Consider the following 14451-nt stretch of genomic DNA (forward strand, 5'->3'; position numbering starts at 1 on the left):
ATAAACTGTACCTACTTCTGACAAGTATGATGGATTTTTTTTTTTTTACTTGTCTGAAAGCTCAAGTCACTTGTCCAAAAATAAAATGGTCTGACATTCAGGTACATTTGCCAGTGGCACACCGAGCCAGTACCAAGTCAAAACTACTGGCCCGGACCAAGATCCCAGGAAAGCGAGTTATGCATGCGGAATTTCAATCTCGGGTGATTTCATGTTTCATTTGCAGTGGGCAAGTACCTTATATTATAGCCAACCATCAACTCTTATATTTTCACTGATTGTTAAAACAAAAATTAAATCCTCCCCCTTCTTAATGATGACATACAGCCTAATTAACATACGAAACCGTTTCAAACGTAAGACTCCCCTACAGAAATGAGCCCAATACCATATTGATACGTGGTCCATATTATCAAGCTGGTGTGCTATTTAAGCAATAAGCATTATCGCCTGATGCAGCATAGTGGCTACATGGCTGAAGCGAGGGGATCCCAAATGAATCTAAAAACATGGTTGCGGCATGTGGTTGCTCATCTGCATTGTTGGCTAATCATTAGCTAGATCAGACTTTAAAATATCATCTAGTTTCTTGTTTAATGTATAAAAGAAAAACTCCCACTGACACTAATTAAATAGATTTTTACTGTGTTTTTATAAATACAGTTTAATTGTATGAATTTTACAGTGAATATAGGCCTACCGTTTATGCAATCGAATGGACGACTAGTTTCACGCATAGCATTTTTTTTATTTTTATTATCGTCATGCCAGACAATCAGACTAAAACGCTGCCAATTATGCAGTTGAGAAATAAATTGAATAAATTGAATCCCGCTCTTTTCAAAAATTGCCATCAAAACTGTGATTGCGGACTTCTCCTGAAATTGCATTTAGGAATGTCGCGCAGTGACTGGGCTTATTATAAGATATATTTTTTTACACGCAGCCATCAAAGCTGTATGAGGAGTTACACACTCTTGACGCCCAACAGTTGATATTCCGCTTAAACTAGGCTGTGTGTGCGTGATAAATAAACCGCATAGCTCTTTAACAGCTTAGGTAATAAAAAATCTGGTTATATTATATAGGACTACAGAATAGCATTATTACAATATTTTTTGCGCCAGCCAAAGCGGTGCCTGGCAATACAAGGCACAAATCCACTCCGATGCGCTTTGCAGAGATTTTGAGAACAGCACACAACACATCGCATGCGGGGGACACTTTAATAAAAATCTGATGGGATTAATTGTTTGATATTGTGATTGCATTTTTATTTACTTCAATCTATATTCTTTACTTGCCCCGGACAAGCGCTAATGTAGAGCACGGCCCTTGCAACGGCAGGATAGTGGGTTCGATTCCCGGGACCACCCGTACGTAAGATGTATGCACGTATGACTAAGTTTATTTGGATACAAGAGTCTACTAAACGGCATATATTTTATAATATTATATTAAATAACAAGACACAGCGTCAGTCACAGAGAAGGACTGTTTGATTGTGGGCTCAATCATAGCAGAGCGGACTGAATTAAAAAGGGAGGAGACTTACTCTGTGAATGATATCTGCTGAGTGGATATACTGAGGAGACAGAGAGAGGGGAAGAAGAGCAAAAGGCATTAGATTACATCAATAATTAGGAGACACAAATCACAAGTTTAAGCTGAGAGGTTTGTGGTTCCGAGGTACATCCCAACAGGCCAAACTGGGTAAAATGACATTGGTATGACCAGCAACTGGTTTAAATGACGTAATTATGACTTAAATTCAATAAGTTTGCCTGCTGGGAATGTACACAATACTGTGAATGGCAGTTACTTTCAGTTATTTTGAGTTAGCTGAAGCATGATTAAAAAATTATTAGTCTGTGGTTTCACCTTTAACCCCCAGAGGATCTGTCTGTCTGTGTGTGTCTGTGCGTTTCACCTTTAATCCCCGGAGGATCTGGTATATGAGGAACTGCACGTGATCGTCTGTGAGTTTCTGACACTTGACTATGTTGTTGAGGTCTGCTCCCATCAGGTGGGTCACCAGGTACCTGCCAATCAGAACCAGACAGGAGCTCAAACAAAACTACTCCACTGTATAAGACATGCTACCATCTGTTATACACGGCTACATATTCCATATTTACATATTTCAGCCAGTTGTATGTTCTTGCTACCATCTCGTTTTGATTCGTCACATCAACGCTAATATGGCCAAAAGTAGCTAGCAGGCGAACAAACAACTGTAGCAATGCTGAAAAGCAGAAGGAAAAAATACAATCACAAATTGGTGCGAAGTGGCATAAACAATCCAAGTCCAGTGGGTTTGAAAGTTTAAAAAACCTTTGATGTGTGGGCTAAGATATTGAAATACACCAACGCACAGCGGCTTACGCCTTCATCAGGTCTGACATTAAAGGCATTTTAACTTTCAAACCCACATGAGGGCCTGGACTTGGATTTTATGGCACTCACCACCCATTTGTGGTTATAATTTTTCCTTTTCAATTCCCCTCTAAGAGCACCTGTGGTTGTTGTGGAATACCTGAAGCGCTCCTGCTACTTCCTCTCTTCAACTGTAACAATGTATTTGAGAGACAAAGTGCTTATTGGGAACAATTTGTTTTCAATAAAAGATTTGCAGACGAAATACAGCTTACGAGTTTGTAAGCCAACCCCATCAGTTTTTGCCTGGTTGCGCACCCCACCCATCTATACATCAAGGGATTTACCACCATGTCAATGTTCTCCCGTATGTCTCATAGGAGTCAGCTGATAACGAATGAGTAGCTGTTCCTTCTCCTCGCCCCCTTCCCCACACACACACACACACACACACACACACACACACACACATCTCCTCTGGAAGCCCCAGCTGGGCGAGCCGTCCACAAATAATGTCATTAAACACACACACACACACGTCCATTAAGTCCACTTATTGTTGTAATTCAAATCTAATCCCATAGTCGTTTAAACAGCTCCAAATAGTGGTAAGCACTTCTGGAGGGAAAAAAGATGAGCCAAAACATACAGGAGGAGCACATGGAGGCTTCACTCAGGTCTAGCTAGTTTGCTGTTCCGCTGATAGATGAATGCTGCACTGTTTCCACACAGGAGAAACGTCTTAAAATAACTCCCTGGTTAAACTGGACCTCTCCTTACGGCCCTCCTCCTATATTAGCCAACTGTTGGCAAAGACTGATCTGAGACCAGGCTACTTCAACATGACTGAGATCAAAAGGCACAAACAGGGAGAGGGGAGGGAGGGAGGGGACTCTAGCTGAAGGGTTCATGTTGAGGCCTGGAAAATTAGGTATATAAATAGTGAGCTCTCATCCCTGTTAATCCACGGAACTTTCCCACTGTCTCTCCCCCCTCCATGTCCCCCCCCCCCCCTCCATCCATCTATACAGGGGTAAAGGAGGAGCTATGAACAGTCTGAGTCACATATTTTTGGCGCTGGGTTAGGGGAACCACAGCTACAGCACATGCATACTGGACAGCAGTTTGAAAACCCCTCCCTGTGCTCCTCTGTCCTGCAGGCATGTGTGCTGTGTACACAGATATGCATGAGAAGAAAATAGCCAAGATTCCCCAATTAGTCGACTGGCAGAATGTTTTTAGTTAAGCAGTAGCAAATATATGCAGTGAATTCGTAAAGAATTCTGACCCCTTGACTTTTTCCACATTGTTACATTACAGCCTTATTCTAAAATGGATTGAAAAAAAGTAAGACCACATTTACATAAGTATTCAGACCCTTTACTCAGTATTTTTTTGAAGCACCTTTGGCAGCGATTACAGCCTCGAGTCTTCTTGGGTATGACGCTACAAGCTTGGCACACCTCTATTTGTGGAGTTTCTATCATTCTTCTCTGCAGATCCTTTCTAGTTCTGTCAGGTTGGATGGGGAGCGTCGCTGCACAGCTATTTTCAGGTCTCTCCAGAGATGTTAGATCGGGTTCAAGTCCGGGCTCTGGCTGGGCCACTCAAGGACATTGAGGTTTGTCCCTAATCCACTCCTGTGTTGTCTTGGCTGTGTGCTTAGGGTCGTTGTCCTGTTGGAAGCTGAACCTTCGCCCCAGTCTGAGGTCCTGAGCAGGTTTTCATCAAGGATCTCTCTGTACTTTGCTATGTTCATCTTTCCCTCGATCCTGACAAGTCTCCCAGACACTGCAGCTGAAAGATATCCCCACAGCATGATGCTGCCACCACCATGCTTCACCGTATGGATGGTGCCAGGTTTCCTCCAGACGTGACGCTTGACATTCAGGCCAAAGAGTTCAATCTTGGTTTGATCTGATCAGAGAATCTTGTTTCTCATGGTCTGAAAGTCCTTTAGGTGCCTTTTGGCAAACCCCAAGCTGGCAGTCATGTGCCTTTAACTGAGGAGTAGCTTCCATCTGGCCTGACTGGTGGAGTCCTGCAGAGATGTTTGTCCTTCTGGAAGGTTCTGCCATCTCCACAGAGGAACTTCGGAGCTCTGTCAGAGTGACTATCGGGTTCTTGGTCACCTCCCTGACCCTTCTCCCCGGATTGCTCAGTTTTGCAGGGCGACCAGCTCTAGATAGAGTCTTGGTAGTTCCAAACTTCTTCCATTTAAGAATGGAGGCCAGTATGTTCTTGGGGACCTTCAATGCTGAAAAAAAAAAGTGGTACCCTTAACCAGAAATGTGCCTCGACACAATCATGTTTCGGACCTCGATGGACAATTCCTTCAACCTCATGGCTTGATTTTTGCTCTGACGTGCACTGTCAACTGTGGGACCTTATATAGACAGGTGTGTGCCTTTCCAAATTATGTCCAAACAATTGAATTTACCACAGGTGGACTCCAATCAAGTTGTAGAAACTTTTCAAGGATGATCAATGGAAACAGGATGCACCTGAGCTCAATTGAGTCTCATAGCAAAGAGTCTGAATACTTATGTAACTATCAACAATTTCTAAAAACCTTATTTTTGCTTTGTCATTATGGGGTCTTATGTGTAGATTGATGGGGAATAAAAAAATAAAAAAAGTTAATCCATTTTAGAACAAGGTTGTAACGTAACAAAATGTGGAAATCGGGAATGGGTCTGAATGCACTGAACTAATCCATTGTGGAGCCCGAGACTAATCAAATCAAATGTTATTTGTCACATGCGCCGAACACAACCTTACTGTGAAATTCTTACTTACAAGCCCTTAACCAACAATGCAGTTAAGAACATACCTTCAAAAGTAAGAAATAAAAGTAACAAATAATTAATGAGCAGCAGTAAAATTACAATAGTGAGGCTATATACAGGGGGTACCGGTACAGAGTCAAAGTGCGGGGGCACCGGTTAGTCGAGGTAATATGTACACGTAGGTAGAGTTATTAAAGTGACTATGCATAGATAATAACAGAGTAGAAGCAGTGTGTGTGTGTGTGTGTGTGGGGGGGGGGGCAATGCAAATAGTATGGGTAGCCGTTTGATTAGATGTTGAGGGGTTTTATGGCTTCGGGGTAGAAGCTGTTTAGAAGTCTCTTGAACCTAGACTTGGCGCTCCCGTACCACTTGCCGTGCGGTAGCAGAGAGGCCAGTCTATGACTAGAGTGGCTGGAGTCTGACAATTTTAGGGCCTTCCTCTGACACCGCTTGGTATAGAGGTCCTGGATGGCAGAAAGCTTGGCCATGGTGATGTACTGGGCCGAACGCTCTGTAGTGCCTTGCAGTCGGAGGCCGAGCAGTTGCCATACCAGGCAGTGATGCAACCCAACAGGATGCTCTCGATGGTGCAGCTGTAGAACTTTATGAGGATCTGAGAACCCATGCCAAATCTTTTCAGTCTCTTGAGGGGGAATAGGTTTGTCGTACCCTCTTCACGACTGCCTTGGTGTGTATGGACCATGTTAGTTTGTTGGTGATGTGGACGCCAAGGAACTTGAAGCTCTCAACCTGCTCCACTACAGACCCATCGAAAAGAGGAGGGCGTGCTCGGTCCTCCTTTTCCTGTCGTCCGCAATCATTTGTCTTGATCACGTTGAGGGAGAGGTTGTCGTCTTTGCCCCACACGGTCAAGTCTCTGACCTCCCCCCTACAGGCTGTCACACCGTCGTCAGTGATCAGGCCTACCACTGTTGTCATCGCCAAACTTAAATGATGGTGTTGGGAGTCGTGCCTGGCCGTGCAGTCACGAGTGAACAGGGAGTACAGGAGGGGACTGAGCATGCACCCGAGGGGCCCCCGTGTTGAGGATCAGCAGCTCTCTCCCTTTTGATAACCACTCTGCGTGAAAGGGAAAAATGTAATGCTCTGATCCACTGCAACCGTCATAAAATACCTGATTACTTCTCATCCCTTGCACAAATAGCCTACAGCTGTCTCTGTCCTGAGCTCACTGACATGGGAAACTGAGGGTCCAGAATATTTTATACAATGTTGCAAGTGTGAGCTTCCAGTTGGACCCAAGTTAACAATTGATACAATGTTTCAAGTTAGTTGCAGACAAGCCATGCACACCCAAAGTGATTTATAGGATTTGATTATTAAAAAAAAAAATGTTAAAAAAATAAATATATATATAAATATATATATATATTAAAATCAGGAGATTTTCGACCTGAAGCCTGCTATGTTTTTATTTGTAGGCTATTTTTACATAGTCAGCAATGTCAGTTACTTTTTAGGTTTGTATCATTTTCATTTAGATTTGAATAGAATTTTGATTAACATCTTTGAATCTCAAAATCGTGGTTATTATCAATTAAATGAAACCGGTTAAGGTTTTTTTCTTCATCTCTGGCTCCCTCGAGTCATTTGTGTCTTATTTCAAACAGTGCCCTTAAAGCATCAAAATGCATGTATAGTTGATTTTATTAAAACACATTGGGTGTGTCTATTCATGGAAAAATATGTTTTCTCTCCCCCTCCTCCCCTCTCTGTGGTACGGGGTGTTAATCTATCTGGGACAGTGGGGCAGCTGAGACCACACTTCAGTTGCCTCTTCTGATGGTGGAGCTGCCAGAGAGCTAGCCTGCCCCAGATCTGTTTGTGTTCTTCCCAACTCCGTTGCAGTCATTGTCGAGCCAAACATGGTAAATAGTAGGAAGTGTAGGAACGAGAGGCCCTTCCTGCACATTTTCCTTCAGCAGAGGCAGCAACAGGTCTAGGCTTGTGTGTCTGACACTCACTCAGCCAGGCACCCACACACAGTACACACACACAGTACACACAAATAGTACACAAACACGAGGAGGCAGTCGGCCAGCACTGACTCACTGAACAATCTGTCCACTTCCTCTTCTCACAAACTTTCAACATCAACAAACAGTAAATGCCTGAAGCTACGGCACCCAGTGAGTAACTATTTCCAAGGTTGGGAAGGGAGATGTGGTAGTACTACTGAAAATAGTAACACAGGTACCCCTGGTGTTTCCTAGGCAGAGCAGGCTTTGTTGACTCTCTGCTGCCGGGAAAAGAAAAGGCACTGTGTGTCCTCATTGTGTTTCAAGCGAGGCATTGATCCTCTGTCAATAGGCATTGGCTGAGTGAATGAAGGTTATGAAAGGATAATAAAGGAACATACAGTAGATAAAAGAAAAAAAAAAAATCGGTAGAGCTTAGATTTTTCAACTCAACTCACACGTCATTGAACTCCTCCAGACTAGTTGCAGGTGTGAAGACATCTAGAAGGCCGATCACCTGAAACACAGAGAGGGCAACGCAACAAGTAAGGAGGATTGTATCAGCTCTCCCAGATGATTTCATGACTCCACAATGAATTGGTTGGAGCAGAGTAGAGCATTGAAATACTTGGAACTAGAGCATTGGAACTAGAGCAGCGGAATACTTCAGCCAACACATTCCTACAGTTGATATCTCAGTCCGCAGCACAGTCGCATACTATGATTAATATAGCCAACATACTTCCACTGCTTTTAAGAGAGAGAGGGGACTGAGCTCCAGAGAGAGGGGCAAAGAGAAAGAGAGGGAAGTGGAACTAGAGCAGAGGAATCGCAGCAGCCACATAAAACAGTTCTGCAGCTTTTTAAGAGAGATGAAACTCACGTTCTCATGTTTCATGTGCTTGAGCAGACGTAGCTCTCTGTAGGTCCTCTTGGCGTGGATAATGGACTGGAATGGCCGGGAGAGCTTCTTCACTGCGATCTTCAGACCGGTCTTCTCATCATACGACGAGCTGCAGGAGACAAGATAGGGGTTTAAGTTACTGCAACAACTAGGCTACAACAATAGGATAAGATACTAGTCATCACTCCCAAAATGTTCCATCTGAAAATAAATACAATCCTTACTGATAATATGCAATATTTGAAATTACTGATCAGCAGCATGTAACAAAACATAACTCATCTTCTTCTGTAGGCTTTAGACCAGGGTTATTTCATTCTGGTCCTGGAGTGCCAATACAGTTCTGTTTTTCATCCTCTCATTCCAATCAGGGACTAATTCAGACCCGGGACATCAAGTGAGTGCAATTAAGTACCAGGTAGAAACAAAAAACAGAAATGTTTCGGGCCTCCAGGAACAGAATTGAACACCCCTGCTTTAGACATAGGCTACAGCCTAAAACAAGTTGTTGCAGCCAGGTTGTCATTTTCCAAGAAGACACAGGAAAAACACATTTTAAAATGGCTCACTAAAAAGGCTGAGTTTGCATGAAACCAGATAAAGTGATGTAAGAGGTGCTGACGTAAGGAGGAAAAACAGACATCAGCTAAACAGAAAATGTCATCCCTCAGACTAAGGCAGCATCCCAAATGGCAAAAAAAAAGAAAAGAAATCACCAGGGTCCATGGGTAGTAGTGCACTATGAAGGGTAATGGGTGACATTTGGGACCCACCCTGAAACACAGCTGCGCTGTCTGGCCATGGCGAGTCTGGCTGAAAGGCTGGGGGAGAAAGAGCATCTCTGGGGATATCTCAATAGGTGTTTCCAAGTGTCCTGATGTCCCTTCTCCTTGCCCCCTTCTTAATACGATAGCAGAATGAAAACACAGCCGTTCCATTAAGATGGCTGACAGGCTGGGGGACAAACGTCTCTCTCCGGGGGAGATCTCAATAGTCTTTCCCTCGACTCCTTGCGGCGTCGATCTCTCCTCGCTACCATCCAAAAAAGTCAAGATGGAAGTGAGGAATACATTGGAGGAGAGCATCACCTTGGATCTTCTCCTCCAACACTCTACTTTCTTCCTCTGACATCTTGAGGAGGCGAGGAGAGGGATGACCCAAAGAATCATGGATAAGACTTTTGAGATTCACCCTGGCTGAATGACATACCGGGGGGAAGCCAAAACATTTCTGTTTTTTGTTTCTACCTGGTACTTAATTGCACTCACTTGATGTCCCAGGTCTGAATTAGTCCCTGATTGGAATGAGAGGATGAAAAACAGAACTGTTTTGGCACTCCAGGACCGGAGGGAAGCCTACCTCTCACTTCCTCTTCCTTTGAATTTCTGCTAACCAGTCATGAGTGGTCAGCTGCTATAATGGATATGTGCGTTCTTATGTGCTCTCTTGCCAACGCCATAGCTGTCATTGACAATTCCATAAGAAGTTGGCAAGAGGGCAGAAACAGACTGGCACCCAAGATAGTCAGCTGCTGTACACACTTAATAGTACAAAGCAGAGGGGCACAAACACTTGTGGCCAAGGAGGTCAGAAGTCCCAGTGCCGCAACAAGCAAAACATTTAGATAAAGTTGTATGTATGTGAGCTGTGGTGCCCACATAACAGGAGGAAATCGTTCTGAATAAACAGAAGCAAAATGTGGATGTAATATAAAAATGTCCCTTGATCTGATATCCGGGTGATTTTTTTTTTAACCCAACAGCACTAATCCGACCATCAACAGTTAATCCTTTCTGCCTAGCAGCAGCACAGTAGTCGCCACCTGCTGTGGGGAGCACAACAGAAACAACAACCAGATGTTTGCTTAGACAACAACAACCCAGCAGATGATACTAATGCCATAGCAGGTTCTAGGAGGTAATACTGGGTACGACTAGGCCCATTTTAAAAGTAAAGGAAACCTTTGAATATATTATCCTTGACGGATTATGCTGTCCTGTTGTTGCATAGCAGCAGCAGTAACACATCTGTGTAAACATTTTTTTTTTTTAAACTAGGCCAACAATAGTTTAGTAATTTAGAAGATTAGACTTAATGCCATGTGCTCACCTGGCCCTACCAAGGTAAAATAAACCTCAACACAGACATGTCATCATTCACATTTCAGTCATTTAGCAGACGCTTGTATGCAGAGCGAGTTACAGTAAGTGCAATCATCTTAAGATAGCTAGGTGGGACAACCACAAATCTCAGTCATAGTAAGTAAATTGTTGTTCAAGTAAACATATGCCTACCAGTACTTCACAGGACTGGGTTCCAGTCTGTTTCTTCTCTCTTGCCAATGCCTTATGGAATTGTCACGCCAATGCTTTGTTTGACAGCGGAGTAGGCAAAAGCACAAACAGATCTGAGAACAGGCTGGCACTTCAGTAAAAGTGAATTCAAATGGTAAAACATAGATGTCAAAAGTGTAAAGAAGGGCAAGAGAACTTTGATGTCATTCAAACAGATCTCCCCCCACACACACACACACACACACACACACACACACACTCCTATTTCCAACTGACTGGCTTTCTTGACATTATAGTATTCTCCAGGGTATGCAATCTGGTTTCCGCTCAGGTTATGGATGTGTCACTGCAACCTTAAAGGTCCTCAATGATGTCACCATTGCCCTTGATTCTAAGCAATATTGTGCTGCTATTTTTATTGACTTGGCCAAAGCTTTTGATACGGTAGACCATTCCATTCTTGTGGGCCGGCTAAGGAGTATTGGTGTATCTGAGGGGTCTTTGGGCTGGTTTGCTAACTACCTCTCTCAACGCGCGCAATGTATAATGTCAGAAAATCTGCTGTCTCAGCCACTGCCTGTCACCATGGGAGTACACCAAGGCTCGATCCTAGGCTCCACGCCTTTCTCAATTTACATCAACAACTTAGCTCAGTCTGTAGGAAGCTCTCTCATCCATTTATATGCAGATGATACAGTCTTATGCTCAGCTGGCCCCTCCCCAGATTTTGTGTTAAATGCTCTACAACAAAGCTTTCTTAGTGTCCAACAAGCTTTCTCTACTCTTATCCTTGTTCTGAACACCTCCAAAACAAAGCCATGTGGTTTGGTAAGAAGAATGCCCCTCTCCCCACAGGTGTGATTACTACCTCTAAGGGTTTACAGCTTGAGGTAGTCACCTCATACAAGTACTTGGGAGTATGGCTAGATGGTACACCGTCTTTCTCTCAGCACATATCAAAACTGCAGGCTAAAGTTAAATCTAGACTTGGTTTCCTCTATCGTAATCGCTCCTCTTTCACCCCAGCTGCCAAACTAACCTTGATTCAGATGACCATCCTACCCATGCTAGATTATAGAGATGTAATTTATAGATTGGCAGGTAAGGGTGCTCTCGAGCGGCTAGATGTTCTTTACCATTCGGCAGTCAGATTTGGCACCATTGCTCCTTATAGGACACATCACTGCGCTCTATACTCCTCTGTAAACTGGACATCTCTGTATACCCAGCGCAAGACCCACTGGTTGATGCTTATTTATAAAACCCTCTTAGGCCTCTCTCCCCCTATCTGAGATATCTACTGCAGCCCTCATCCTACACATACAATACCCGTTCTGCCAGTCACATTCTGTTAAAGGTCCCCAAAGCACACACATCCGTAGGTCACTCCTCAACAGTTCGCTGCAGCTAGCGACTGGAACGAGCTGCAACAAACACTCAAACTGGACAGTTTTATCTCCATCTCTTCATTCAAAGACCCAATCATGGACACTCTTACTGACAGTTGTGGCTGCTTTGTGTGATGTATGGTTGTCTCTACCTTCTTGCCCTTTGTGCTGTTGTCTGAGCCCAATAATGTTTGTACCATGTTTTGTGCTATTACCATTTTGTGTTGCTACCATGTTGTTGTCATGTTGTGTTGCTACCATGCTGTGTTGTCATGTGTTGCTGCCTTGCAATGTTGTCGCCTTAGGTCTCTCTTTATGTAGTGTTGTGTTGTCTCTCTTGTTGTGATGCGTGTTTTGTCCTATATTTATATTGTATTTATTTTGTATTTTTAATCCCGGGCCCCGTCCCCACAGGAGGCCTTTTGCCAGGCCATTTTTGCCTAGTTAAAGAAAGATTAAATAAATACAAAAATGTTCTCATCTAAGAAGAAAGTCAAGACAGACAGACACATTTCCTCAATATCTAAGGAGCAAGAGAGTAATCACATATCTGGCATACAATCTATAGCTATGTTTCCAATACTTGGCGTTACAAGTTAGCGTATACAAAACGCTGCATAGATGTCTCAACTAGCCTGCTCTTGGCGATACCGTCTCCATTCTCGATTTGGGGAAATGTCAGTGTCCAGTTGCAGGTCCGTCTACAAAAGCCAAAGAAAACTACAAAAGATTTTAAATCTGTGTTTTATATAGCTAGAGGTGGTGCCTCCCATTTTATCTGCTGCAGATCTAGCATTTTTCACATCTCTGCAGGAACTAGTGGTTTCTATGCACACTGCCACGTGAAGAAGTAGATGACAGTACATCATACAATGCAACCAAAAAAGATCTACACACGCAAGAGGCATTTCTCACTAGATACAAAACATTGATTTAATATCTTACATAGTTTCCTCTGGTTTTTGTAGACCCACCTGCAATGGACCTTTATAAGATGCCCTTTTCCCCAAATCAAGAATTTAGACAGCATTGCCAAGACCAGGTTATAGTTGAGACATCTATGCAGCGTTTTGTATAAGGTAACCTGCAACGCCCATTAATGGAAACATAGTTATCAGATATCTAGCGTACAATATGCACCTAGTCAAGACAGTAAATAAATTAGCCATATATCCTGCTTAAAGTAGTTTGGTTTGACCTGTTCTGGGCATATGAGTCACCATGTCATACAGAATTAAGTGGCATCACCGTGTGGAAGTTTAACAATAGAAGTTAGCCACTTAAGCTACAACGAGATCCACTACAAAACTGCAAACGTTGTGTCTAAATGCATTTCCCAACCAATTGGATGAAGTACAATAGAACATAACAGAAACACTCGGTAGACAGAGAGAAAACAATTGGATGTTAGATGGCAACAATTAACTGTTAGTTCCCAACTCTTTGTGGCCATCAATTTGCATAATATTTGCAACACTTGAATACCTTTCAAATCGACGTTGCTACTCAGATAACGTTACAATGTCAGCCTATAAAAGTAGCTGGACACATTTAAACCGCGCACGTAACAGTTAGCTAGTAAACGTGGCTGGGGACATGGCAACATTTCATACCGCAACATATGCGTCTGACTAATGTTATTCTATTGTGTGAACAGACTGGTCGGGGCACGCTCGCTCTCGCTGACACGGTTCGAGAATCGAGAGGGCCCGTGGTCGCGCAGCGTTCTGTTCCGAATGTAACTACCTAACTGGCGTGCTAACTTCAGCGTCTATGCAGGCCTCGTACAAATCAATAGCTATAGCTAGCTCTGCGTAGACATAGGACAAAAAACGTGTAAATTACCAAACTGATCCGTAGGCCCCGGACCCGACTGGAGACAACGTCTGGTAGCGTTCTGGTACCTCCCAAATCGTCTTGTTCACCTCCTGCCGATAGAACGTGGGTCTTTCTTTCAGCGACATTCCTGCAGAACAACCCTCAAACTGCAAGTTGTGACTTCTGCTTTTTGTTGGTCAAAGGTGTCAACTAGACTCGTGCAACTAACGTAAGTTCGCTAACTACTGCACTAGCTTGTTTAAGAAGCTGCTCGGAAACTCGTATCAACTTCAGTAGATGCTGGGTGTAATGTTCGTTCGTAGCAAGGTGCACAATTATTTAAATGACGGTGAGAAAGCGTTTCTACTCCGATTTGCGTTCAGGCTCCCGGGATTTCACTATGTTACCTACCCAGCGCGCCCGTGCTCCTATGCTGCAACAACAAAATGTCGCGAAATGAGATCTAACTCCTTCTAGTCGCTCAAAGGACAAACCACGGAGTTTCTAACCCCAGAGGCGCAACATCACGAGACTTCCGGGAACGCATGGGAAACAAACCAAGCGGACCAGTTTGAGAAGTGAAAAATGATTCCTTAGTTGTTCATTTTGTCGAAATCTAAAGGCACAACTTAGATTCGAGCCAATGCCTTAAGTAGTGGAGCATTTTATTACTCCAACCTCTGGAAAGTTATAAACTGACACATTTTAATTTTTGTATCGAGAAAAAAAAGTGCCGTTGATTTGACGGCCTACACATGCGTAGTTCGGTGCGAGACCGTTAGACGGTGACGTGTTTCTGCGCATGAGCTTAGCTAGCCAACGTCGCCATGACATCGCTTACATGCGTTATCGGGGAGATGGAGTTTCTGCATATCTTCATACTGTAATGTCTTTGGACAA

At 43.5% G+C, this 14451-nt stretch overlaps 1 protein-coding gene across 2 annotated transcripts in view; it reads right to left on the reverse strand.

The window, feature by feature from the left end:
• mapk14a (mitogen-activated protein kinase 14a) overlaps positions 1 to 14044 on the reverse strand; it is a 30714-nt gene extending 16670 nt beyond the window's left edge. The window contains exons 1-5 of one of the 2 annotated variants that reach the window (XM_029724629.1): positions 13579 to 14044; positions 8031 to 8160; positions 7606 to 7664; positions 1931 to 2042; positions 1556 to 1585 (exon numbers count right to left, since the gene is read on the reverse strand). In XM_029724629.1, the coding sequence (XP_029580489.1) occupies positions 1556 to 1585; positions 1931 to 2042; positions 7606 to 7664; positions 8031 to 8160; positions 13579 to 13697 (450 nt within the window). In that variant the 5' untranslated portion in view covers positions 13698 to 14044. The remainder of the gene's footprint in view (positions 1 to 1555; positions 1586 to 1930; positions 2043 to 7605; positions 7665 to 8030; positions 8161 to 13578) is intronic. The other variant, XM_029724628.1, reaches the window with a different exon arrangement.
• Between the last annotated feature and the right edge of the window lie 407 nt (positions 14045 to 14451).

This window comes from Salmo trutta, chromosome 30, assembly GCF_901001165.1.
Source record: "Salmo trutta chromosome 30, fSalTru1.1, whole genome shotgun sequence".
Taxonomy (NCBI): Eukaryota; Metazoa; Chordata; class Actinopteri; order Salmoniformes; family Salmonidae; genus Salmo; species Salmo trutta.